A 27333-nucleotide genomic window follows, 5' to 3' on the forward strand; every position below is an offset into this window, starting at 1 on the left:
GTTTGTAATGCCTTTTTTAAAAGCTGTGGGTCAGTGAAATATTAAATGGAGCAGTGACTAACCAGTGAATTCAATTATGACTGAAAACTGACATTTTAACTTAATGGCCGTAAACACTTGCCCACCATTTTTGTTTTAATGATTTGTTAGGAAAGCAATGCTGAAATCAGTGGGCAGTTAAGAATGTCCTACAGGTGTTATTTTCAACAGTCTTGCTCAATATTTTGGGGGAAATACATCTGCGTGTGGCGAGATTGTATAGAATGATCGTCCTCACTACGTTACTGTATTCACTGAGCTCTCTATTTGTTCATGTGTAGTTTATCAGGTAGTCAATATAATGTGTGTCGGAGGAAGTTAAGGAGGATTGATCAAATTCTGAGGAAGCAATCCATTACTTTGGTTGCAGACACTCCTTTCACTGAGGAAGCATGCAGGGAAGTTTTAGTACCACATTGTTTAATGTTTTTATAACGAGGAGATTTCCAACCAGCTGGACTGAAGAATTCAAGAAATAACGTGTTTTCTTTTCTTGAGAATAATGTGTGCTTTATTAAGTGTTTTGCTGACAATGAAGTGAAAGCTGACTTAAATGAAGGTGTTCAAAGAAATTGCAAACAATTTTTCTTGACTGCAGCTGGTATTTACAATGGCAATACCTCAGCAGTTCTATTTTAATTTTAAGTCTCATTGAGCAGTATTTTCCTTCAATCTTTTCAGTATACATCTTTGAACTAAATTTTGACATCTGATTTGAGAGAGATGACTTTAAATTTACGTACCTTTTTTAGTTTTGAAAAGACTGAGTGAAACCTTTTTATAGGTACTGATTGGCCATTATAAATTCACAATATAAATTTGTGGTTCAAATATTGTTAAAAATAATTAGAAGTAAATGAAGGGGGTGAAATAATCTCCAAACAATGAACCAGCTTGTGGTCTCTTTGAACAAGTGTTTCAGAATTGCTGTCTAATCTTATGACAAATGTAGTTCTCTGTACTCTTGCTTTTGCTTTTCCTTTGCCGTGTTTTGCCAGCATCCATTTGGTTGTAAACAGTAACAGACACACATCCTCAGTGTCCGTTTGAAAGGTTTGTCAACACTCGTTAGTGTCACAGACTAGGCACTTGTTACTGAAGTTGGATACCAGATGTGATAATGGCTTGCAGGCTGACCCAACCTAATTGTATGCAAGATAATGCTTTCTTGTGTACAAGATTGTGTTTGACTGCTACCCTCCCTCACCCAAAGGGTTTGGAGTAAGAGGAAATTGAACGACATTTTTTTAAATTATAAAACCATGCCTGGCTCGCTGCTATTTTGATTGTAAGGTGTTGACTATCTCCTATGAAGAGCTTTCAAGGGGTGCAGGTGCACAGCTGCTTGAAAATGGAGTCCTGGGTAAACAGGGTGGTGAAGAAGGCATTTGGTATGCTTGCCTTTATTGATCAGTGCATTGAGTTTAGGAATAGGGAGGTCATGTTGTGGCTGTACAGGATATTGGTGCGGCCAGTTTTAGGATACTGCATAAAATTCTGGTTGCCCTTCTATGGGAAAGATGCTGTTATTGAGAGGGTGCAGAAAAGATTTTAAAGATGTTGTCAGGACTGGAGGAGTTGAACTATACCAAGAAGCTGAATAGGCTGGCGCTAGTTTCTCTGGAGAGTCCGAGGCTGAGGGGTGTCCATGTAGAGGTTTATAAAATCGTGAGGGGCATTGATTGGGTGAATAGACAAGATCTTTTCCCCAGGGTAGGGGAATCCAAAACTAGAGGGCATTGCTTTAAGAGTGGCTAGGAGGGACTGGAAGGGCAACCTTTTCATGCAGAAGGTGGTGTATGAATGGAATGAGCTGCCAGAAGAAGTGATGGAAGTGAGTACAATTACAGTATTTAAAAGGGATCTGGATGGGTATATGAATAGGAAAGGTCAAGAGGGATATGGGCCAAATGGGACTAGATCAGTTTGGGATATCCAGTCAGTATGGGTAACTTGGTCCAAAGGGTCTGTTACTGTGCTATATGACTCTTAAGATTATGCCCATATTCTGTGGACTTGAGAATGGGAGTTGATCTCATTGAAATGTATGCCATTCTCAAGGGGGTTAATGGGGTAGATGTTAGAATGGTTTCCCAGCTGGGAAACAATCTTGGAATAAGAAATTGGTCAGTTTAGATTGAGAAGTTTCTTCAAAGGGCTGTAAGGCTTGGGAGTCCTCTACCCTAGAGGGCTGTGGATGTTCACTTGAGTATATTCAAGTTTGAGATCTGAAGTTTGGTTTCTTAGGGAATTGAGGAAAGTGGAGATCTGTCATGGACTTCTTAAATAGATAAGGTTTGAGGAGATAATTAACCTACTCTTTTATTTCTGTCTACTTGATGACAGTATACGTTCCCGAGCCAGCTCCTCTGAAGAGTCCTTTAGTATCTTGAGACCACACATCATGGTGCTGGAGAAACAGCAGGTCAGCCAGCATCAGAAGAGCAAGAAAGTTGGCACTTATGGCCAGGAGATAATGGGATCTGCAGATGCTGGAGAATCTGAGATAACAAAGTGTGGAGCTGGATGAAGCCAGCAGGCCAAGCAACGTCAGCTTTTGTGCTCCTAAGATGCTGCTTGGCCTGCTGTGTTCATACAGCTCCGCACTTTTTGTTACTTATGGTCAGGACCCTTCCTGTGTTCAGAAAAATGGTCCCAGCCCAAAACATCAACTTTCCTACTTCTCAGATGATGCCTGACATGCTGTGTCCCTGTGGCTCCACACTGCATTGTATCTGACTCCAGCATCTGCGGTTCTTGCTGTCTACTGGAGTATCTTGTTCACAAGGGTGTTTACTCAAGTTCACAGCTATTAGGTCTAACAAATTACGCTAACCCTCTGTGAACCTTTTTTGCCTCTTGCTTACAGAATCCTGGCTCGAACTCCAAACGTGTAGAATCCGAATAAGCAGGAAATAGGATCTCCTATTTGGATCAGTGAGTGGCATATATGCAGCTGTTTTAAGGGGAGCCACCTGCTAAATAGAAGCCAGTTTTAAGCATTCTGTTTCTTCACATGGCCTGCCAAAACACTCTGCACCTGCTTTGACAAGCTTTCTCAAATATAACATTTATATTGCAGTAGGATTCATATGCATTTTGTAACAGTATAGGAACTAGAAACATGTTTGTAGCTGACTGCTTGCCTCATTCAGTCTGAAATTCCCAGAGCACTCTCTTTGGGCTGTTCTTTTGCATCTTGTTGTCTTTCTCACCCAGATTCCTGTCAATCCTCTGAAGGGTCTGCTGCCATGATCTATAACTGACTGTTCTGGACACATCAGTAGCTACTAATGGACATATTATTGATACATGTCTTGACAAGTGCTGACCATTGATGGAAGCACAAGCAGAAATACATTGTTTTGCCCAATTCTTTTCTACGTTTTTGATAACCATTCTCTAATATAGGTCTGAGGGTAGGATTGGTGGAAGTGGGTGGCAATGAGACTAATCTGTAACACTATTCCAGATGCCATTGTTAACTCCATGTTGACCAAAGCCTTCTGTAAAGGTTCAGCAGTTACTCTATTATACAATTGGGATAATCCCTTGAGTGAGGGAGTTGGGTAAGCCAGTATTCTCATTAAATACCTAATACATTGGTAGTATTTTCAGTGTTAAACAGACATTGCATTATACAGGCATTTCATTGCCAGTCTGATTGCTTACAAATACTGCAGTATTTGTAAGCAGAGGTTGCTGTTATAATATGATCATCTCACATGGGAGTTGTCCACTTAAAGATCTAGACATGGGAAGATTAAAACAAAGGGGCCACGTACACCTCGTTTGAGAGCTTTGAGCTCTCGTGCTGCCTCATTGGCGCTGTAGCTGTTACAACTCCAGATGGACTGTGAAGTTCAAGAAAGTGGCTCCCCTACATGAGCAATTTGGAGGCGGCAGGGGTGGGGGGGGGGGGGCGGGGGGAGGAGTGGAAATTGGGCAACAAGTGCTTGCCTTGCAGACCTTCCTCTGAGGGCTTAAAATAAAGAGCACTTGCACTTGCTTCTTGTGTTCCACCTCGCCCTGACCACTGCAGATGGCCACCTGAAATCCTTCTCTAAAGAGAGCCAGTAACTCTCGGAAGTTGCTGGAAAAGCTCAGCAGGCCTGGCGGCATTTGCGAAGAAAAGATCAGTTAATGTTTCAGGTCTGGCCTAACTCGCTTCAGTTAGGGGTTTTTCTGATGTTTAGATTGGCAGCTGTGCTACATCCATAATGAAACTGCCCCAAGGGATCCCTAATTGAATTCAAATTGTCTGCCATTTTGTAACTAATTTTTCCAGCTCTAGAAACACACTACTGTTCTATGACTGCCTTGTTCCCCTCTTGACTTGCCTTTAAACCGCTGCATTGCAAGAGTTCCTACTAGCTGAACAGTATGAAGCTTGCGTAGCAATGAGTGGATTGCTTTGTTTTATTTAAGTAATAGGATATGTTACAATAGCTTGGCATTCCTCTCTGCAGGTTACACTGTAGTGGTAATCACCACAAACAATGATTCAGTTCCTCATCTGCCAAGTCATATTTAGTCATTCTCAAATATTACTAGAGTTTCGTCTTACAAAAAGAGACTTTGGCACACAACATCTACACCATTTTTAAAATGTCCTTGTTTAGAATTATTTTTGGCTGAAATCAGAAGCAAAATACATTTCGAACTGAAATGAAGGTCAGTCTCCATTTATAAATCAAACGCTGTCCTTCTGCATTGCAAGTCGTTGCAATAAAGCAGGGGATTGTCACTTTAAGTTGTCCTGGGTTGTATAGAATTGTACCAACTTGTATCTAGGTGAGGAGAGAAAATTAATGAGATTCTCATTTGTGAAGTTCTTAAATAAGAACTGAGGAGTAGGAACGAGACCATTCAGACTGCAGCATGCAGATTACAGCTAACCACAAGGTAATAGCCCAGAAACCCCAATAACTATGCTATTCAACCTGTACTTGTTTTTATCACTGGCTCAGGCTATATTTTGAGGTGGAAATGGACAGGAGGCTTTGAATAATGAATGACACACTGAAGAGGCAATCTTAAACTAGAGATGAGATCCATGAATAATGATGTGACCTATGAAAGAAAAAGCATACCAATTGAAATGTGGCTTTAAAGTTCCTCGTAGCCCACAGAAGATTAAGTTGGACACTACTGAATTTGTAACACTTGGTGACAAATTAACGATGTGCAGAACTGTTAAGGTGTTTTTGTAACGAAGTGCATGCGGTATTGTCTGAGACACTGCACTGAGTCTAGTGTTCTTCTTTTCGGGGGGGGGGGGGGGGGGGAGAAAAAACTCAAATATAGCTTTCTTCAGAACTGCGGTAAATGCATTCATTTTTGACTAGTTCCATCATTTGCAGTATCAAGTAGAGTTGGCGGTGTCGCTCTATATAGGAAGGATGTGAGTGCATTGGGGAAAGTGCAGAAGTGGTTTACGAGAATGGTTCCAAGGATGAGGAACTTTAGTCATGGGGATAGATTGAAGAAGTTGAGGTTGCCTTCCTTTTGGAAGGAGAAGGTTGAGAGGTGATCTAACAGAGGTTTTCAAAATCATGAGCAGGCTGGATAGTATGTATAGAGGAACACTTCCCCTCCATAAGATAAGGAACAAGAATGAAGGGACCTAGATTTTTGTGCACAAGATGGTGCAGGTGTGATGAGCTGAATGGCCTCCTGTGCTGTACCATCTCAAAAATCAAATTCCAGTTTTGCCCCTTTTGAGTACTTGCAACATTTCCTTTTTTGTTATTGGGTTGTGTAGCATAATCATGAATTGGAAGGCAGTAAGCTAGAATTTTTGTTTCTTAGTAGAAAAGAAGAATGCATTGTCCCTTTTAAGAAGGGATGTGCTTTTCTAAGCTTGGTGATTTTAAACAGAATTTATTTGTAACCAGCTGAACAAGGACCATTCTAAGATTTGAACATGTATCAATTGGTTGTGATTGCTAAAACATGAAAATAAGCCTAAAGCTTCCAATGTGCTGGAATCAGCCAATTTAAACCAAGCACTTAGTGACTGCAAACTAGTGAGTGTAAATCTGACATTTTTACCAACCTCAGGTAAATGCTATTATAAGAAAATTGAAAATTATAAGGAGAGAGTTTTTGAAAATTGGTGTGAGTGAACTGCCATCTGAGAAACAAGCACCTAACTTCTACAAGGAATCACCAAGCTCTCTAAGAAATCATCTTTATCTGTAAAAGGTACCACGCCTGCACTTCGAGCTAACAGTCTTCAGAGAAAACACCCCTGACAGGAGCATCAGCAGAAGAATGGCATTTATGACTGGAGACATAGTGGAGAAGGCAGAGCATTCTGGAATGCACGTTCTGGTTGGATTAGAGACTATGTTTTCATTTTAACTACTTTGGGTTATTTAAGTGGGACTTATGTTTATTGGAATAGCAGACCAGTAGAATTCTGTTTGGGGAGGGAATTGTTAAATTTGTTTGTAGTTCTGGTAATTTAAGGGTTAAACAAGCTGTTACTTATAACGTGAATATCAGGGATTTTCTTTCATTTTAATGTCCTGTACTCCGTAATGCTTTCTTGAATTGCTTTCCACCACCCTTTTTGTGTGTAATTCCCTGGAAATCCAGTCGTCTTGTGCTTTTGTCTATTTTAGGTCCCTTGAATTCCCCTCCTTGTTGATCTCCATGCAAGTGGATGCAATTTCTCTGCAAGTCACTGCCCAATCTCTCCTTGTTTTGAACATCTGCAGCATGTCAATTACATCTGAAGGTCCTGCATTCACTCTTCTGAGCAGGAAGCAAGCCTTCCATAGCTTTTTGTCAGCAGAGGCTCATTCTACCTAAGTTGCAATGTTCTAAGAGTTACACTCCAGGACTTGAGCATGAAACCTAAAACTAGTATTCCAGTGCAGTGCCAAGGACTTGCTGAGCTGCCATCTTTCACTTTGCATGTTTAGCCAAGGTCCCATATACCCTCCAAGTGGATACAAAATATCCATGAAACATTTGTTTTGTTTTTGGAGAGCCACTTGTAAGCTATTACTGATGTCCTGATCAATATTTATCCCTCCATCACCATAGTAGGAAAAAAAAATTGCCATTACGTAAGACTTGGAGGGGGAGGGGTGTTATGCATGGAACCTCCAACGGTGGTTTTTATGCAGGAATTTTTAACATTTTATTGAGAAGCCACAATCTAGATGCAATACACAAACTCAATGACTAACAAATAATTGACAGTTTATTTATTTCAGCAGCTGGTGATGGCAGCATCCTCTCTTTAGCCAAAATATTATGGAACAATTCCCTTGGTCCCACTCCCAACTTACCTGGTCCATCCTTTCACCTGAAGGTGAGGATTGCCTCTCTCTGAGCACTTAGTTATTGAGCCCGGTAGTTTACTCCCTGTTAATCACCAGTTTGGACTCTAACATCCCAAGAACACAAGTACCAGGATTATCATCACCATTTCTGAACACTCTTTTTAATGGATCACGGGGTCCACAAGATGCTATCCCAATGATTTTGAATGTCAACATGGAGTCCTGAACCAAGTGCCGCTGATTTTTTTCAGGGGACTGTTTTTATGATAGTTGCCAGTACTTAGAATTTCTGTCTCTAGAAAAAGGAAAATCACTGCTCTGTTAGCTCCTGGCAAGAGTTCTGTGCAGAATAGACCAGTTTAAGGGCCCTGATTTCTTGCAAGTTGCTTTGTGCACCATAAGATCCCACAATAAGCAAATTGGCTGCTAAGATTTTTTTCATCATAAGTGACTGCACTTGAAAGGTACCTCATGGGTTGTAAAGTGAATTGTGACATCCATTTGTCGTGAAGGATGCTAAGTAAGTCTGTCACCACATTCCAGGTCTTGAAATGGTGCAGTCCACTGTGTCCATGTGACTGAAGTCGCTCACCCTTGTTCTATTTAGTTAATTCATAATTGACTTAACGTTGTTTGAAAAAAATTCTGTTTCCACTTAAATGGATAGCACAAGCTTGACCAAATAAACAAACCACCTTTGAAAAGTTGTCTTCCCCCTTAATGTGTACATCTTGAAAGGACAATCTTTTGATCTTTTTAAAGATGGTAAAAGTTAATATCCATTCATGTAGGATAAAATGAGGAAACTCATTGTACACTTAATGAAGTTGCAGCTGCAACTGGTTGCTTTCAGTGTTGACCACAAAATCCACAGCAACTGGGACAATGGCAAATGAACAGCAAAACTTCCTGCCCCAAAAATGAAGTTGACAGTAACCAAATGTGATCACTAGAACTTCATCAGGTATCCAAGACTCTAGCAATGTGTGGCTGTTTAGTGACTTCTGTATCTTAAAATGAAGAAAAACAACTTGTTTTATAATCTACATGTTCAAAAAGATGAGTTTGGCCAATCATAATTCTGTTCAAATTTGCTGGCCAGTCAGGTCGAAACTAGAATCAACCAGGAATCCAATGAGCCAAGAATTTGAGTTCTCACCATGGGGTGATGTCAGTGCCTTTTGTGGTCATTTTGCTTTCACAAAAATGAAGTTAACTTTGCACGCACAGGTTATGACTGGTTCACCAAATGAAAATTGGGTATTCAGTCAGTAAAGCCATTTACCTGAAGAATGAGAACCATGAGTGGAACAACTGCACATTTTGGGTTTAAGATGGGAGGTGAGGGAAGCCTTTTAATTGTTCAAAAACATTCTGTTTCCATTTGGATTCTTGCAGTTATTCAGCAACCTTTGACCCAACTTTTCTCCGGCTCATGATGAGATATGCTGTTGAATTTGACCTCACCCATTCGTGCTTCTTTAGTTTGAGTCACGCAGATCTGAGTTTTAGGTATAAATTTCTGAAGAAGGGTCCCAACCTGAAACATCAACTTTTTTGCTCCTTTGCCTGGTCTGCTGTGCTCCTGCAGCTCCACACCGTTATCTCTGACTCCAGCATCCACAGTTCTTGGTATCCCTGAGTTTGTTTATACTTTCGGCTGTTGAAGCTGGACTTGTGGAGGAAGCTGCTATACACAGCTGTCTGTCACTGCTGCTGCAAAAGCTTGGTCTCTTCCTTCTGCCAGACTGGATTTCTTTCAGTGTTTTGCTCTGCTGGGCGAGAGTGAGGAGACTGTCCGTGATGGTAACAGTTTTGTTGAATTTCCCTTTTTCATGGGTGTTTTTTATGGGATGCTGCTCTATTGGAACAGTTGATGAGCGCAATTTTAGTTGGTATATTTTAAAGTTACGCCAAATCATTTTTGTTCGTGTTTTTGACTAATACATAGTGTTTTGCTTAAAGCCTAGTAGTTTGACTAATCAAATTGCATCTAGAATGCAGTGCCATACACTTAACCTAGACCATAACTTTAAATGAGAAGTTAACTCCTTGATGTAGTGAAGGAGTTTGGTCTGGCCCATAACTTCTCAAACAGCTTGTTAATTTTTTTTTTCTTGGTTTTAAACACTTTTTCACACCATCTAGCAAGAGCAGGGGTCCTTCTTTTTTCAATTTTGTAGTTAGCTTTTCACATGAAAAGGTTTAAACCTAAAAGTTGATCAGATTTTCACCACCCTGTGTTTTGAGAATCATGTGGTGCCCGTGGTCTGTTATGGAAGAGAGTCTTCAGTTCTATGTATGAATCTGGTAGCCCAAGGCTTTTTGTTTTTTTTAATTGGGTGAAATTTGATTCTTTTAAATGTTTAAGTTGTTGGAACCTCCAAAGGGGAACATTTTGATCGTAGTATGTCAAAACCTTGTGTTTGGTAGCTGTGGCTTTACACAATTTGTATTTTGTCCTGCAGTTCAAACCTTCACTTGGTGTAGTGGTAATGTCCCTGTCTCTGGGACAAAAGGTTCACTTCCCACCTGCCAAAGGTGCATTATGACTTGTTCACTTGGTACCATGGCACGTGTGCATGATTTTGAAATTTTGCTGTCAGTTGAAGGTTAAGACTTCATCAGTGCTTTGTATGAGGTGGATGGATAGAAACTGCTAGGTATATTTCTGAACTGAATTGTGGGATGTGGGTGTCGCATTCTGCCGTCCATCCCTGGTTGCTTTTGAGAAGATGGTGTTGAGTTGCTGCCTGGATTGTGTAGCCCACTTTGTCCAAAAGAAGGGAGTTCCAGGATTTTGACCCAATGAAGGAAGGACAGTTGTATTTCCAAGTCAGGATAAGTGGTGACTTGGATATTTAAGACTCACCCTTCAGTGCTGGCCAGCTGTGGTCTACCAACAGCACATGGACTGGTTCAAGAAAGTGCCTCACCACCAATCCTAGCTTTGTGCTCACTCGGCTTTACAACTTTGTGGGCAAGCTTCCAAGTTGTGTGCTAACTAGGCAGCCACAGCTATTCTCTGGTAGTGAGGTAACGTGGCTATCGTCAAATGCTGTTTGTTTTCTCACGTGATATTTTTGCGCAATAACAGATTGCACCATCAATTTGCGCACTCATCATTGGTGAGATGAGAGTTAATCAGTGACTGAGTGAAACACCCCCTTGGCAAACAGCATGCTGCTTAGTTGAGTGGCTCGTGTTCAGTCCAGAGGTTAAGATGCATCATGAGATAAAGATTCTCTGATTATCCATGAAAAGTTTTTTTTTCCAGCAAAAAACGGGGAGGTGAAGCAACAGAAGTTATTACTTGGCTTCAATATGATGGGTGGACATGCTCCCACTTTCTTTCAGGGGACTGCCAAATTATTAGTCTTTTAAATATTTGTCTAAAGTCCAATAAGGAAATCAGGAGCAATTCCATCTATGCAGTTGGAAGGTGGAACTTGGAGCCAAGCAGTAGTTTGAGGTGCAAAGCATGATGCAATTTGAGGGAGAGGATGAGAGGAAGGAAAGCTTTTCCCTGAAATAGATTCTCCAAGGGGTGTATAAATGTTGGTTTTTTTTTTTTGCAGACCTAATTTATGTCAAGATAGCCTGTTCACCTGTGTATTCTTGGACTATGCAATGTTCACTCTAATGGCTTGCTCTTTTGCGCTCTCTCTATTTTGTCTTAAAAGGTATGGATGAAGTAAGTTCCAGGCTGAATCATAGTGAGCCCAGAGCCTGCTGAGGTCTTGGCTGTCATGAGGGTGGCTGAAAATCCAGTCAGCCTCTTGCAGATTGATGTAGAGGGGTTTTGCATAATCAAAACCAGGGTATCCTTTTTAAAGTGAAGTTCTGTAGAATCCCTGCACTGTGGAAACAGGCCCTTCAGGCCAACAAGTCCACACCAGCCCTCAGCATCCCACCCAGACCCATCCCTCAACCCTCCCAATCTACACATCCCTGAAGACTACAGGCGATCCACCTAGCCCACATGTCTTTTGGACTGTGGAAGGAAACCAGAGCACCCAGAGGAAGCCCATGTGGTCACTAGAAGAACATGCAACCTCCACACCAGTCGTTTGAAGGTGCAATCAAACCCAGGTCCCTCGTGCTGTGAGGCAGCAGTGCTAACCACTGAGCTACCATGCCGCCTTTATATTTAAATATAATGTTTTCCACTTGCAACGCTGCGGCCTCCAGGACTCTAAGAACAGTCAGACTAGGTCAAGTAACAACAGTGTGCAAGTTTTAAACCGGCTGGAGCTATACTTTTTCTTTCTTAATAAGTTTACTTCTCCATCCTTGGTACCTGAGGAGTGTTTCATGGTTACCAATGTGTGCACAAGTACAGCAAAAAAGTAGAGGTCAGTGAGTAAGCAAGTTAGTAAACTCTGTGCAACTGCCTTTCCCAGAACGCCCCCCTTTTTTCTCAATTTGCATGCAGTGTGGTTTGCCGTTACAAATTATCCAAATACATCAACAACGAGAGTTATCACTCACTAACAGAAGGGTTTCTTTTCCAGGGGTGGGGAGTTCTATGCCAGAGGGTGTAGGCTTAAGGTGAGAGTGGAAAGATTTACAAGGGAATTTAAGGGGCAACCTTTTGACACAGGGAGGTGCGTGTATGGAATGAGCTGCCAGAGGAGGTGGTGGAGGCTGGTACAATTACAACATTTAAAAGGTATCTGGATGGATTTGTAATGGAGGTTTAGAGGGATATGGGTCAAATGCTGGCAATTGGGATTAGATTAATTCAGGATATCTGATCAGGGTGGATGAGTTGGACCAAAGGGTTTTGTTGCTGTGCTGTACATCTCTATGACTCTGTGGTAACCTTTAGTCATTCCACTTTTTGTTTTTGTCTGTGTCACCTGTGCATATGTAGTGTTTCTTTTTATCATGCCAGTTTCCTCGTGGTGTGCACCTGTCAGCTAGTTGTCAAGTGTCTTCCTTGGGTTAGTCTCTTTCTGTGTGTGGTGTGTTGTTTCCATAGCAACTGTGTTGCTACTGCCCCTACAGCTGGGGGATGGTGTACTTCCAGGACGAACAGTCACCTCTGTTTGGTGAGGTAACGGAGCAGCTGTCTGCAGTGAAGGCTCACCGTTGGCCTTGCTAGTTGTACACTGTTCTCTGGTTGTGTTGATGAAACGGATTTCTGTTCAAGCTCACTGCAAATATTGGATGTACTTCTTCACTGCAGTTTCTCAAGTTGCTACTGGTGCTTCTCTCAATCAGCAAGAGGTGGACATTAGTCGACAACTGAACAGTTCCATCTATCTGAAATTCTGTCTTTTTTCACTTTCTATTTTTGCCACTCGTCCTATCTGTGTTACTGCTTCTGGCTGACTGTTGGCCTTATTGCCAGCAAGACAGGACAGTATTAGGGTCATCTCTTGAGATTAATGGAGTGTGCCAGCACTAACATGTCAACAGTTGTTGCTTTTTCTTTGTGAAAGTTGCTGTTTGATCCGTGCCCTCGAATGAATTTTTTTAAATGCCTGCTCTGGAGTTCCAGATTTGTTTTTGTCATTGCCATTGCATAGGGTTGTTGACTGCATTTGTTCTCTTGGCGGATTGTTTCATGGTATAACATCAACCTCCTACTCCTGTGGGCTTCTGTCCTTGTGGGCCGCAATCTGAGGTAACTTTTTTTGCACCGGTTTTGTGCAACTCGTGAAGTTGCCTGAAGCACCATTGTCTATTTGATACTTCACTTTCACTTGATGCTTGCTCACAAATTATTTGACACCTTTTTAAAAAATCTTAGACCAGCCTGTTTTTTAGTGTAATGATTTTATCAGACTTGTTTGCTCATCTCTCTTCAAGCAGTTAACTGTATAAGTTTAGTGCTGCTTTTTGCTGAATACCTGCAAGAATCATTTCAGCTTCTAGCATTTGGGACCGTTCTTTTGAGCAGTAGACATGCTTCCTTTTACTTTGTCTTCTTCTCTGTCTCTTCTGCAAATTTCTTCCCAATTTATTCTCATTTTGTGTGCACTGTGTGTTGGCAACTTGTTGTGATGTCTGTACTCCCATTACAGTTGGCCTGCTTGGAGACCAAATTTCTCTTCGGCTGACCTCTTCTGGGAAGACCTCTTTTTTGATTTAGGCACTATAACCTGAAATCTCTTTGCACTCTCTCGGTTCTCAAGTTTCAGGGTGTTTATAGACTGATCAATTGTCTCTTCAGTTTATTCTCACCCTGAGCTTTGAAACCAGAAGGTGTAGGTTTAAGGTGTTTATATGTAATATTTAATAGGAAGCTCACTCTACCACCTTTTCTTGCTGTCTGCTGTTTTCCTGGCACTGATAACCAAGTTGCTATTCTTTGCTTTTAAGAAAACAACAGAATTAATTTTCTAGCACAATGTGAGTTGAGAGGTGTGGGATTCCAGTTGTCTTATTGCCTTGGGAATTTTAAAAAGGCAACAGGAAGTAGAATAAGGAGTGCTGGAGTCAGATAAGTGTGGGACTTGAGGAACGCATCAAGCCAGGCAGCATCAGAGGAGCAGGACAGTTGTCGTTTTGGGTCAGGACCCTCTTTCAGATGTGGGCTGCCCACGCCTTTGGCAGAGTGAGCAACTACATTCCAATAGTAGCAGAGAGAGCAGTGCAACAAGGCACGTCTACTCCTGGAGTGACTAAAAGCACTGCCATATTCCTTTCTTTGCATTTCTGAAGAAGTGTCCTGACCCGAAACCTCAACTTTCCTGCTCCTTTGCTGCATGACCTGTTGTTCCTCCAACTCCACGCTGTAGAATATTAATTGCCACTTTTTGACTTGCCTAGTAACTTGTGGCTGCTTTGTTCATCCCATGGGATTTTTCAGGCTGGTCACTTCTGATGTTAATGATTGCTTGACAGGGAGACCAACATTTTATGCGGTCAAGTCACAGACTATGGCAAGTTAGCTGGATCATAAAGTGCAATTTGAATTTTGCCAAATAGTAAGCCTAACTTCATGAGCAAGGTTCTTTTGCAGAGCTGGTTCCCTATTTAACCATTGCAGACGCTGAACAGTTTGCATTGGTGCTTGACAAATATTTTTTTGTGACGGGACTAATGTTTTAAATACTTTTTTAGCAATTTTTATTTTGGACAGATTAACAAAAGCTATAATGCATGCTGCTGACTTGCAAGGGTTTGTGGCTTTAAACAATACTTGCTGTTCTAGTGAACTGAAGCAGAGATCTTCAAGTTTCAAATGTAAATCCATGTGCACACAATTTAAACTTGTGCAGAAAGTGGCTTTTGGTAACAGCTGAATTTGAGTTGTTATCCACGCAGAGAAATCCATCTTGGACAGCTTCACTTTTTTGAGTTGGTTTGCAGCAGGACGTTAGACCTGAGCCGTAAGAGTTTAGTTGATGCACAATACAGTTTTATTTTTAATGTACCTTCCTGTAGTAAAGCCTACTCCACATTTTTGTTTTTCAAACTTAACTCTGACTTCAGCTGCTCGCAAAGAAATGAGAAGGGCTTTGCAATGCACTGCAGTTTTGAGATTCTCTGCCATACAATAGTGTATTTCCGTCACTGTTAATGTAAACAACTTGTAACTAACTTTTACACCTAGTGAGCAGTCTAAATTTCAACCTGATCAATATCTTCATTTTCCCCCACACATGAGTAGCAAGCTGGGAAGAAAGGAATATGGCAGTGCTTGGAATCACTCCAGTAGCTGTCTTGCTGCATTGCTCTCGGTGCTCCTTTTGGAATGTAGTTGCTCACTCTGCCAAAGATGTGTGCAGTAGTTTTTTCATTCTCTATACTAGGCCAACTAACAGCTGACCTGGTAGATTTCTTGCAAGTGTCTGAAACTTTCCCTAAACCATTTCCAAAGTTAGCTGTTGCCTTTTGACAAGTCTGTGATTCTTAAAGGCAGACAGCAGCTCTGCTTTTGTTTTTATTGCTTTACATTTGAAATGAAGTCTGAGTTTGAAGGCAGACTACTTGGGGGTAAGGGAATGAAGATTCCCTCGAGGGGAAGTCGATAGAAAGGAAGAAGCTGACTCAGAATAATTAGGTTGGACATTTGAAGTCCCTGTTTCACCCAGTGATTGCCTTGACATTGTGATAATTACCATGTTGCAGGTGGGCCCTGTGGAAGGACTAACTCAGACATTAATGCTCCAAGACACTCTTGAGGTGATCACCCAATGATGTGAACTGATTTCCTGCTTGGAATTCACTTTGCCTGTAAACCAGACTTGGATCTGCACTTTGGTTTCCTTTTTGAAACCATAGACTGAAATTATTTTGCTTCGAAAATATAAACTAAACCCAAGTACAATGTTAATGAAGGGTATCATGCTGTGCTTTTGTTTAGTATTACAGCTAGTCTTGCTCCAGTAAGATTTGTCATTGTACTCCTGACTAGAAGCTTGGTTTAGGGATGAGGGAGTCTTTTCTATCAGTGATTAAAAACACTTCCTTATGAGTGAAGACCATACAATGATGTATTGCTTCACCAAAATCAATTGTTCCAGTTCATCTGCAGTAATGTAAAATGACTAACCATTCAATCTCCAGCCAGATAATATAGTTTTTGAAAGGGTATGAATCCTGTGATCTGTTGGCTGCCCATAGTTGATTAGCTGAAAATCTCCTTGGAACTCATTCAGTATGAAACCCTGTTGTTGTGGTCCTTTTTAACCCACTTTCTTTAGATTCTTGAACATAGTGGCTGTTGCTGATCTTGTCAGTGGGACTTAGAGCAGCTCTATCTGTTTTTCATTCAGGTTTTCTTTTCTACAGTCTCAAACTGTCATGCAGTCAGGCATGAACAAGAATCCCCAGCCTCTGAGGTTTTTGAGGCTCGGGTCTATTAGTTACAGCCATGTCTGAACCCTCTTGTACAATTATTAATTTTCAGTGAAACATCTCTCGGTGTTGTGATTAAGAACAAAAATATATCCTGAGCCACAGAAGAAATCTAAACAATTAGAAAGACACAACATTCGTTAAGAGCTAGAGTAAATTGCATTACAAAAGGATCTGGGTGTTCCCTTTAAACAAGTCTTGCCATTAGTGTGCAGCAAGTAATGAGGAATGCAAATTAGATATTCACTTTTTCAATGGGGATGGGATATAAAAGTAGTCAACTGCTTACTGTCAAGATAATAAAATGTGAGGCTGGATGAACACAGCAGGCCAAGCAGCATCTCGGGAGCACAAAAGCTGACGTTTCGGGCCTAGACCCTTCATCAGAGGATGAAGGGTCTAGGCCCGAAACGTCAGCTTTTGTGCTCCCGAGATGCTGCTTGGCCTGCTGTGTTCATCCAGCCTCACATTTTATTATCTTGGAATCTCCAGCATCTGCAGTTCCCATTATCTCTGCTTACTGTCAAGTCAGAGTTTTATTGCCCTTTTTACATTGGGCAAGGGTTGGCGGGGGACATTGTTGCATTAGAGGCAATTCAGAGAAGGCTCCTTGAGTTGATTGCCAGGTTGAATGGAAGGCCCTGTCTTTACTCATTCTAGTTTGGAAGAATCCAATCGGAGGTGATCCTGTTGAAACAGTGTACAACAAATTTTAGGTTAATGCCGAGGGGATGCTTTTCCTTGAAGGAATCCAAAACCGTAGAGGGACAGTTTGAGAATTGGGTCTTTGATTCCAAGCTGAGATCTTAGTGCTCCTAAGATGCTGGTTGGCCTGCTGTGTTGATCCAGCTCCACACTTTATCTTAGATTCTCCAGCATCTGCAGTTCCCATTATCTCTCATTTCTTTCGCAAGTCCTTACGACACAGTTAAGGTTAGAAGTTGCTGAACTGGGGCTATAATTAGATGTAGAGCAGGAGCCATGAGTGGGGCCGTACGGGGTTTTGGTCCAATTTGGAAGCCATTTCTGGAAGAGAAATGCCTGAAATAATTTAAATGGAATTTGCTGCAGTTGATCTTTCACCAAATGTGAAAGAAAAGCAGCTTGTTTCAATTAAACAGCCTGCAGGAAATTATCCTCGAGACCATCTGGTCAGAGTTCTCATTTGTACGTTTTGTGGGGGGATGACGGGAGGAAACTTAAATGGTAGGAGGGTCACTTAGCAGCAGGTTTGCTGTGATGGTGAAGTTGGATGAGTTCCAGTGAGGGAAAAGTTGGATAAAGTGGTCCATGAATGCAATGTGCAGTCTATTTTTATTCCTAGCTCAAGTTGAGCAGGAGAGTAACAGTACAATTCTGCTTCATACACTCCACTTTCTGTTTAATAAATTAACTTTTTTGTTTTCATCTGAAGTCCAGGAGAGAGACACATAACTTGAAAACATTCCTAAACTTCATGGATGTGAAGGCTTTGCAATTAAATGTTTGTTTCTAGGTATGGGACAAATGTTTATACTTCTGCAGCCCCACACTCATTGACTAGAGATGCTTATCAGAGATCAGCACCGATGGAGTCTGGCCTCCACTCTTTGAGCAATAAGCAGCCTTTAGCACTGCACGTTTTTATAACTGACATTTTTCACTGAGCCAGAATCAGTGGCAGTTGTGAACTGTCAGTATTGATGATGAGCACAATCACTTTCAGGGTGCAGTTAACTAAGGGTGGGCTAGTCAAATGCTTAGGTGGCAATATCTGTTTTCTTTTCCCCCATGGGTTGAATTCCAGAGCTAAACTAGCGCAGCCTCTGAGATCATAAGAACTGCCGATGCTGGAGTCTGAGGTAACAAGGTGTGGAGCTGGAGGAACACAGGCCAGGCAGCGTCGGAGGAGCAGGAAAGCTGACGTTTTGGATCGGGCCCCTTCTTCGTAAATGGGGTCATTTATGAAGGAGGGTCCTGACCTGCAATGTCAGCTTTCCTGCTCCTCCAGTGCTGCCTGGCCTGCTGTGTTCCTCCAGCTCCACACTGTTAGTGCAGTCTCTGCTCTCTCTCTCTCTCTGTAAAGTACAAGTACCTTGCAAAGTACAAGAGGGAGGTGTTGGTGAATAATTGACTGTTTTCTCTCCACCTTGTTCCCTGACCCCCTTCCCATCCCCAACACAGCTGGATGTAGAGTGGCCTTGAGTGGTATGTTTTGTTCTAAAGTCACTTCACTCTATCCCACAGAGTCCGCTTGAGAAGGAATTTGTTTTAATTGGGGCAATCCATTTGTTGTAACCAATCATTTGTCTCTTTATTTCCTTTCTGCCTTTATGGTGCTAAATTGGACTTTAAACTGTTGCTCCAGGTTTTGCCATTTGAAGTCCTGCCCTGTTGAAAGCAGAAGCTGTCTTCGAGTTGAGCAGTTCATTGCCCTAACTCTGATCAGCCCATGCCCCAGGGATACAAGAAGTGTAGGAAGATCAACCTCCAAGATGCTGCACACTCTCTCTTCTGAACTTCACTCTCGAAGTGAGACACATTCCGCCTACTGCCTCTACTGGCTGTGTTGCAAACTGACTAGAAATTAAACTGGAAGCAACCAGCAATTTCAAAGGAATGCAGCATGTCAGAACTTGAAGCCTCCTTTTTGTAATGATTTCAAAAATTCGATCGAGTCTTTCTCCTGAGCGATTTCTGCCCACACTAATCGCTCAAAATATTCTGCTTAGATGTTTGAAGAACATCCATGCAGTTGAGCTTTATGTTGGTTAGTCCTTTTTCATCTAATAATGAAGTCCAATAACTGATGGTAGGTTTGGGTAGTATTTGTAATTTTTTGACTCTCCTCTTATAGACTGTCTCTAATATTATTCCCAGTTGACTTCCCATATTCGGGCATTCCAAAACCCCCTTTTTGTTATCCAAATACAGCTCTTGATCCATAATACATGACTGACGGGCTAGATTTCTTGTAATCTAGCAGTCTTGCCCAGATTGACCTCTTTCCTCACATGGAAATGGTCAATTTGTATTCAGTGTATTGAGATTGTAGTAGTGATGCTTTAGAGGTGACTTGCAGAAAGGCAGGCATACACTGTTGCATTCTCTTCTCCATCCCGGAGCACATTAACAATTTCAACCCCAAGCTGTTAAATAGGTTTCCACTATAAAGTCTCCGTCAAAAGGACGACTAAGAGGAATTTTAATCTATTCCTTCCCCCGCCCCCCCCCCCCCACCCCCACCAACCTGACAGCGATATATTATTTCCCTCTTTTTTTTAAACCCCATTCTTTGCAAGAGGATACTCAAATTTCAGACACTTCTTTTTTAAGGTGAAATCCAAAATGGAGTTTATTAACAAGCGTCAGAATACAAAGCACATGCGCACAGTTAAAGAAACCAGATGGGGTAATTTGATTTTGTCCTAAACTTGTAACCCAAGATATTAGTTATCTGTTTGATTTGCAACTATCTGGATGTCACTGCTGAGTTCACTTCCAGTGAGCTGGCTCTAGTATTGTTCCTCCTTGAAGCCTAAATATAGGTTTCCTTCCAGTGAGTTTCTGGACAAAAGAGGGTCTATCAACCCAGCCTGGAATTGATTCAGCGATAACCAAATGTGGAGCTGGATGAACACGGCAGGTCAAGCAACATCTTCGAAGCAGAAAAGCTGACGTTTCGGGCGTAGACCCCTGTGCTCTCCTTCTGGAGGTCAAACAGTAACTGACTTGAACTCTCTCACTTCATGTGCTGAGGATCCATTTCAGTTTCGTTCATAGGAATGTTAAACTGTGTAGCTTTTGTAGATGATGGAACAGGCGTTGTGGTGACAGAGCAAAAGCATTAATACTCTGACCTACAAGATGTAGAGCTGGATGAACACAGCAGGCCAAGCAGGAAAACTGACATTTCGGGCCTAGACCCAAATTGCTGTGTTCATCCAGCTCTACGCTTTGTTATCACAGATTCTCCAGCATCTGCAGTTCCTACTATTTGTGAAACAGCGTTAATAGTCTTTGTTTTAGCATAAATTAACACTTGATATTTTTCTCTCTTGTCCAGAACTGGCAGGAGTCAGGCAGCTCATGTCTAAACCTTTTTATAGCTGGAATGATTTGGCACTGTCAGATGGTTTGGAAGTTTCTTGAAATAGGATTGTGATTAGCCTTGGCTGTTTTTAAGTCCAGTGAATTTCCTTTCTTTTATTTCTTTCTAGAAAAAGAAATCAAATTCAATTCCAGAAATTGAGAATCAAGGTTCATTTGGGCTTTCCCTCCATGCATTCTCTGATAGAGATTTGGGCTCTGTGACCACTCTTTTCTCCTTGACTGGAGACTTTCACATTCTGTCTGAATAGACCTTTAATTGCACGTTCACTGCTGTATTAAAGAGCCCATCTTTTTGAAAAACATCACTTTTTCTTGTTTGTGTAAATAAGTATTTGTCGGGCTGAGTGCCAGTAAGAGGGTGGAAACAGCCTGTGTTAATGTGTCAGCTATAGTTTCAATCGCTTATCCTCAGCCCTGAAACGAGGCAGTGGGTTCACGCTTCATTTCAAAAGCTTTGATTATTTTCGCAGCTGACCATTCCTCATACCTCTTTTGAAATTTTTTTTTAAACCTCTTGCCTAGTGTCAAATGCTGGGAGTTGTTTTGAGAGGGTTTCTTTATCTGAGCTTTGGTCTTGGGCCTATGTGATGAAGTTAATGGCAGATGATCCATCACCATTTGAGCACTGACAATTGAGGCACTGTTCTTGGGTAACAAAGACACTTTATTGCATGGTAGCAATAAGTAAAGCTACACTGGTCAGGAGTAATTGCTGGGTGTTTGTTTTTTTTTGGAGCTGGTGCGGATACATCTTCCTCAAAGCTAGAGCAGAGCTCCTCATCTCTGCTCACAAGACTAGAGTCATAAAATCCTGACAGGGCAGAAAGATGTAGTTCAGTCCATTTAAGTCTGCACTGAACTTCAGAGCGTTCCACTCTTAATCCTATGCCTTTAATTTACCATAGACAGTTCACCTTACCCTGCACTTCCTTGGACTGTGGGAGGGAAATAAATAGTGCATTTGCAAGCCCCCCCCCCCCCCCCGTGACACGTGCACGCGCCTGGAATGGAGCCCCTGTCCATGGTGCTATGAAGCAACAGTGCCACCATGCAGCCCTATTGACTGATACCAAAGGAACGTTAAAATTCACCTTTTTTTTTAAGAACAGGTATTACCTTATTTATACAGCAATCTTTAGTTTAAGAAAACCAGTGGATTATGGTACTATTTATCAGCAGCTGTATCTCCCCTGTTGTTGATGTATCAGGTCCCATGGTGCTATTTTGAAGAGGTTATCCCTGTTGAGATTCAGATATGGACCAGGACAAGCTGCAGGGAGCTTCCTGTGTATGGATTGGTTGCCAGATTTTGTTGTACTCTGACGGGAAACCACCCTTGGAATGTTTGAGGTGTCAAAGTGCTTGTGACGCTTTCCTTTGGCTGTGAAAAGTGTTCTAAGGGAGGTAGTGGCATGGCAGCGATGTCAAGGGCCTTGCAATCCAGAACCCCAGGATCTTGCTCTTGGATGTCTGTTCGAATCCCACCAAGGAAGATGGTGAAATTTTAAATGAAATGGGTTCAGCTACAACCAGTGATTATTCCGGATTATCTGCTTCACCAACGTCCCTTTTCTTTTAATTTAGGGAAGAAAGCCTAACATCCTTACCTAGTCTGGCCTATGGGTGACTCCAGACCAACTGCAATGTGGTTGGTTTTTAACTGTCAGCTGGGCAGTGAAGGATTGGCAATGAATCTCGGCCTGGCCATGGGTGCCCACGTACTCTGAATAATGTCTGTGCTCAAGTTGCTGGAATCAACATGCAAGTACTGACCTTGTCAATGGCTCAAAGTCTGCTATCTGCCACTCTCGAAACTACATCTCTGTAGAGACCTTAGTAATGAGAACTAACCTTCAGGCTTGGCCCCTCAAACACCAGCTTACTTGTTTTTCTTTTCAACAAACCAGCTGTTGCCCACAATCCACCTGTCCACTTCAGCTTACAGGTCTCGACTCGAACCAAAAGTAGCACTAATGAAAAATCACTAAGAGTTCTGACTTTGCATCAAGTATGTTGTTAATCACCTGCATAATCAAAATACATATAACCATTAATGAAAGTTAATGCAGTACAATAATGTAAAAACAGATGAGTGATAGGTTGGGCAAAGGCTTTAACTTACCCTATGCTTCCCACCTTCCCGAGTCTGCATCTTGCATTGTGCTATTACATAGGGTACATACCCAGGGAAGTTCCCTTGTCTATGTCCATAAGTATGTGCAATTCCAGTCCATGCTTCATCCTTGAAGCCTTGCAGTTGGAGTCCAGTGCAGAAGGTATCACTTGAGCCAGAGACGTGTCAAATACAAGGGTGCCTGGAATGTTTTCAAGACTGTGTAATCCTGTTGTCTGTGTGCTAGGTTGAAACCCTGATACAGCAGGACAGACTTTGAACTGAACACCCCTGGCATGAACTTTTTAAAGGTGTTGCATTTTAATATCAGTTACTGCACACCGCCCCCCCCCCCCCTCCCCAGCCCCCTCCTTGTCTGTTTAAATGCCTGACCTTTTTAAGCAATGAAAACCTGATCAGGGAACCGAGTACAGCATGGATTTTATTTTATTTTTTGTCCAGATTTCTTCAAATTCTGCAAACCTTTTTACTCAACTGGCAGTGCTGAACACTTGAGACATTTATATTGTGACCATTAATATGGTCTTTGAGGCAAAAGGAGAAACTCCCAGTCGTGAACCATATTTTACAGGAATTAGATGTACCTTTTCGGGTGTTTTTTGTCTATCATCAGCGCACAGACTGCAGTGGCCCAAAGTAAGTGCCCCTTGTTGTCTTCTCAAGAATGGGATTAGACACAACATGTGAGCAGTGGCCGCTTTGAGAACTTTTGTGTTCAAAATTACTTGGTATTGAGAATCTTTTCTTCCTGCCCACAGGGGCTACACTGACAGTAAGAGGGGGCCTGGAATGAGAGAATTTGGCCCAGAGTTTTAACATAGGACATAGGACAATACAGTGCAGAACAGGCCCTTCAGCCCTTGATGTTGCGCTGACCTGTGAACTAATCAAGGCCCCTCCCCCTACACTATCCCGTCATCATCCACATGCGTATCCAAGGACTGTTTTAAATGCCCCTAATGTGGCTGAGTTAACTACGTTGGCACGCCCTTACCATTCCGAGTAAAGAACCTGCCTCTGACATCTGTTAAATCTATCACCCCCACTCCCCACCAATTTGCAGCTATACCCCCTCATACAAGCCGACGTCGTCATCCTGGGAAAAAGGCTGTCACTGTACACCCTATCTAATCCTCTGATCATCTTGTATGTCACTATTAAGTCCCCTTAGCCGCCTTCCCTCCAATGAGAACAGACCCAAGTCCCTCAGCCTTTTCTCATAAGACCTTTGCTCCAGACCCTCTGGACCAGGCAAGATCCTGGTAAATCTCCTCTGCACCTTTTTCCAAAGTTTCCACATCCTTCCTGTAATGAGGCGACCAGAACTGTACGTAATATTCCAAGTGAGGCCACAGTAGCGTTTTGTACAGTTGCAGCATGACATCACGGCTCTGGACCTCAATGCATATCCTGGTTTTTTTTTTTTCCTACAGTCTCTAATGCCAATTGCATTACAGTGACTACTCTAAGATCACACAAAGATCCCTACACAAGTCTGAAATCCTGAAGTGTGACTAAATATGAGAGCGATATAGTATGAAATGACATTTGCGCATCAGTGAGATAGATCAAGGGCTCTTAACGTTCCCAGGTTTGAGAGTATGGGAATAATGAACCCAAATGGCTTCCTGGTGGCCACCCAGATGTCCTTTTTGAATTTGTCATCTCCCAAAATTTTACATTTTAAATCAATCTCTGCTACCAATATAATACACAAAGATAACTGTCTAAATCCACAGTTAGTAAGCTCTTTATTTCAATTCACCACTCACCATAAAAGACCCCGCCACTGATTTACGAAATCTCCATATTTATATGCTCCAGTCAAACTCAATTAGCCTTGCCTGAATACATTTCATCACTTGGGGCTCTGCTGGTGATGTCCCCACCTCTCGGCAGAAGGCCTGAGTTCAAGTACCAGCTGCTCCAGGAGGTAACACATCTGAACCGACTGATGAAAATCCATCATGTTTCCTCATTCCGTTTGGTTTCAAACATTCTTTCAGGCCATTTTAAAATGAGAATATCTTTGACCATATCCTTGTAATGGAGTCACACAAAAAGAATAGAGTAATTTTGACTTATCACAAATTTGCCTGCTGATCTAGTCTGCTTTATATCTAAGCTTCAATGGTGTAACTGTATTGCCTTCATTACTTTTTATCCGTACATCATGCTCGTTCCAGTACAATAAATGAATAGAAGACACAATGACAGATAAAATGTGTGACAGTCAACGTCATCTTTTGACTTGGCATAACTTATTTTTTACAAGCTGTTGGTTTTTAAAAGTTGATGGGTTTTTTTTTTGGCAAAAAGGATAGATTTTTATTGGTGTTGGCTGAAGCCGTTGTTTCTTTTTTTTTAAATAAACAAGGTCCCACAATGGTTTACCATCATGAATTTGAAAATGCTGGCAAAGAGCCTGGCCTGCAGATCTGGAGAGTGGAGAAGTTGGACCTAGTCGCTGTGCCGAAAAACCTCTATGGAGATTTCTTCACTGGAGATGCGTATCTTGTGATGCGCACCATTAAACAGCGATCAGGAAACTTGCAGTATGATCTGCATTTCTGGCTGGGTGAGTAATGTTTTTGTTTAAAGGGTCTGTGTTCATGGTCTGTTGCTATATTTATTACAGTCAACACTTCAGGCTTCAGGAATGACATTCAGTGGTGCTGAACGCAGCTGATTTGGAAGTGTCCAACTCTTCATGGCTGCTAAGACTTCAGTCGATTTACAGAATTCTGTCAAGTCTCATCTGAAGTAAATTCTGACGCTTAGTCCGTTTTTGAATTGCTATAGTTTATGGGCCAAGTCCTTGCCCACCAGGTTCATGTCTAGCATTAAATTCTGATGTTAAAACCATTCAAATCTTTTTCCTTTTATAATGCATCAAATATCAACATGTTAATAGTTTCCTGTGTGTATAGCATTCAGAAACCTGCTTTACCGGACAGAAATATCTGCAAGGCTCCAGACTCCTCTGACACCAGAGAAAGGGACTGTGGCTGAATTGCAGTCTGTTCTGTCCCAGAGTGAAATGTAGCTTCTTGACCTTTGCCCTCCAAAGGCCATTGCCTATTGGGGATTCAGAGCAATATTCTGGAAATGAAGAACAGAAGACCAGTCAACGCATGGATGTTCCTAGCCCATCTTGCTCTTCTAAAACTTGAGGCAAGGTCCCACCTGAAATATTTCCCCCACCAAAAGCTGCTTCGGTTTTTCTTTTGATGCATTTGCCTATAAGCTGTACTTTGGGCTGATAGCTAGATGCACCATTTATGGTAGTGAAAGTTCCCAGCATGCTCTCCTAGAATGGTGCGCGCATTTCATTGTCAGCGAGGCACAGCTTGACAGACACCAGCGAGTTGGCTAACCTTTAAACAACTTTTTTGGCTTTTTAAAAAAAATATTTCTACACAACAGAGGAATCTGAGACCGTAGATAACAGTAGAACTAGGAGCAGGATGAGGTCATTCAGTCCTCGAGCCTGCTCCACTACTTTAACCCAATCATGGTTGATATTCTCAGCCTCAACTCTACCTTCTTGCCCATTCCCCATAACCCTTCAAACTGTCTAAAATTTCAAATATCTGTATCACCTCTCTCTATACTGTGTCTTGTCCATTCATTCTAGGGTAATGAAGTGCACAGATTGGTGACCCTATGATATAATTTCCCTTTGTTTTAAATCTGCTACCCTTTACCCTAAAACGGGCCTCTCCTTCTGGATTGGCCCAGAGGAGACCATATCCTTTCTACATCTAGTTTGGTATCTCCTCCTTTTCAGTATCTGGCAGATCTCGATGTCCCCTTATGTTGCTAATGAAGGGGAGACTTTTTTTCCTTGTACAGTGATACAGGATTTGATGTTCTCCTGTTTTGTTTTGCTTCGTCTCTACCAACGCCTGTGCACTTTAAGGGCCTGACTAATCTTCCATTGTCATTCCCCCTAGCTCAGGATTTGAGTGCAATTTGTAGCCCGGGTGCTGGTTGTAGATATTGGTGTGTTAGCCCAGCTGGTGGTGGCAGGGGGAGCAGGTTTGATACCAGATGTTTTGCCCCCTATTAGGTGACATCCTTCGTGCTTCAGTGCCTCCTGTAAAACAGTTTTCTTGTGCCAGTTGGAATTTACATCATCTGGTTTCTGCTGTTTCCGGTAGGTGCTGGTCCCAGCTGTGCACTGCAATGGTCAGTATAGTGGGCCTCCTTCACTGCATTTGGCGTCCACAGATGAATCCTAGGCCTCCAAGAATTCCGCTGGCTGTCCTATTATAGCAGTATCGGAAAAGTGTGTGGTTTCTCTCGGCTGTATGTACTGAAACCTGGGACATCTGGTCAAGTCATTTAGTTGCTGCCTGATGTTTGTGGATGCTAGTCTGTCTAGTGATAAAGTACCTCAGGCAAAAGGAAAAATGCACAACTAGTTGCTGGTCTGCCTGTTTTGTGCAGTCTCCTCTTGCTATCTTGTCAGCCGTATTTGTCCTGTCCATGGTACTTATCCAGTCTTTAACTCTGGTCAATTGCTGTCTTAGTGCGGCTGCTGCGAGAATCTCACACAAAAAACCCATCAGTATGGGGATGGGGGAGGAAAGACCAAATTGACCAATGATGGAGGAGACATGACTGAGAAATGGGTAAGAAACCTTTCCAACAGGTGGCTCACAGATGCAGGAAGAACAGTACTCAAAAGGACTGGATTACAACCACAGCAGCTGCACTAAGACAGTAACTGACCAGGGTTAAACACCCGATAGATACCATGTACAGGATGAATGTAGTTTGAGATACCATATGGAGGTGGGATAAACAGGCAGACAACTAGCAGCCTGTGTCTACGAACGCCAGCTAGCAACTTAACAATATGCCCACATGTCCTTGGTTTCAATACACGCAGATGGGAAAAACCACACTTTTTCAACACTGCTGCAATGGGACTAGCCAAACAGGGCAATT

At 42.1% G+C, this 27333-nt stretch overlaps 1 protein-coding gene across 1 annotated transcript in view; it reads left to right on the forward strand.

The window, feature by feature from the left end:
• Positions 1-27333, forward strand: part of gsna (gelsolin a) — a 74252-nt gene that overhangs the window by 2327 nt on the left and 44592 nt on the right. The window contains exons 2-3 of the mRNA XM_059638301.1: positions 24755-24961; positions 26359-26418. Coding sequence (XP_059494284.1) covers positions 24763-24961; positions 26359-26418 — 259 coding nt within the window. The 5' untranslated portion in view covers positions 24755-24762. The remainder of the gene's footprint in view (positions 1-24754; positions 24962-26358; positions 26419-27333) is intronic.

This window comes from Stegostoma tigrinum, chromosome 29 (genome assembly GCF_030684315.1).
Source record: "Stegostoma tigrinum isolate sSteTig4 chromosome 29, sSteTig4.hap1, whole genome shotgun sequence".
NCBI classification, from domain to species: domain Eukaryota; kingdom Metazoa; phylum Chordata; class Chondrichthyes; order Orectolobiformes; family Stegostomatidae; genus Stegostoma; species Stegostoma tigrinum.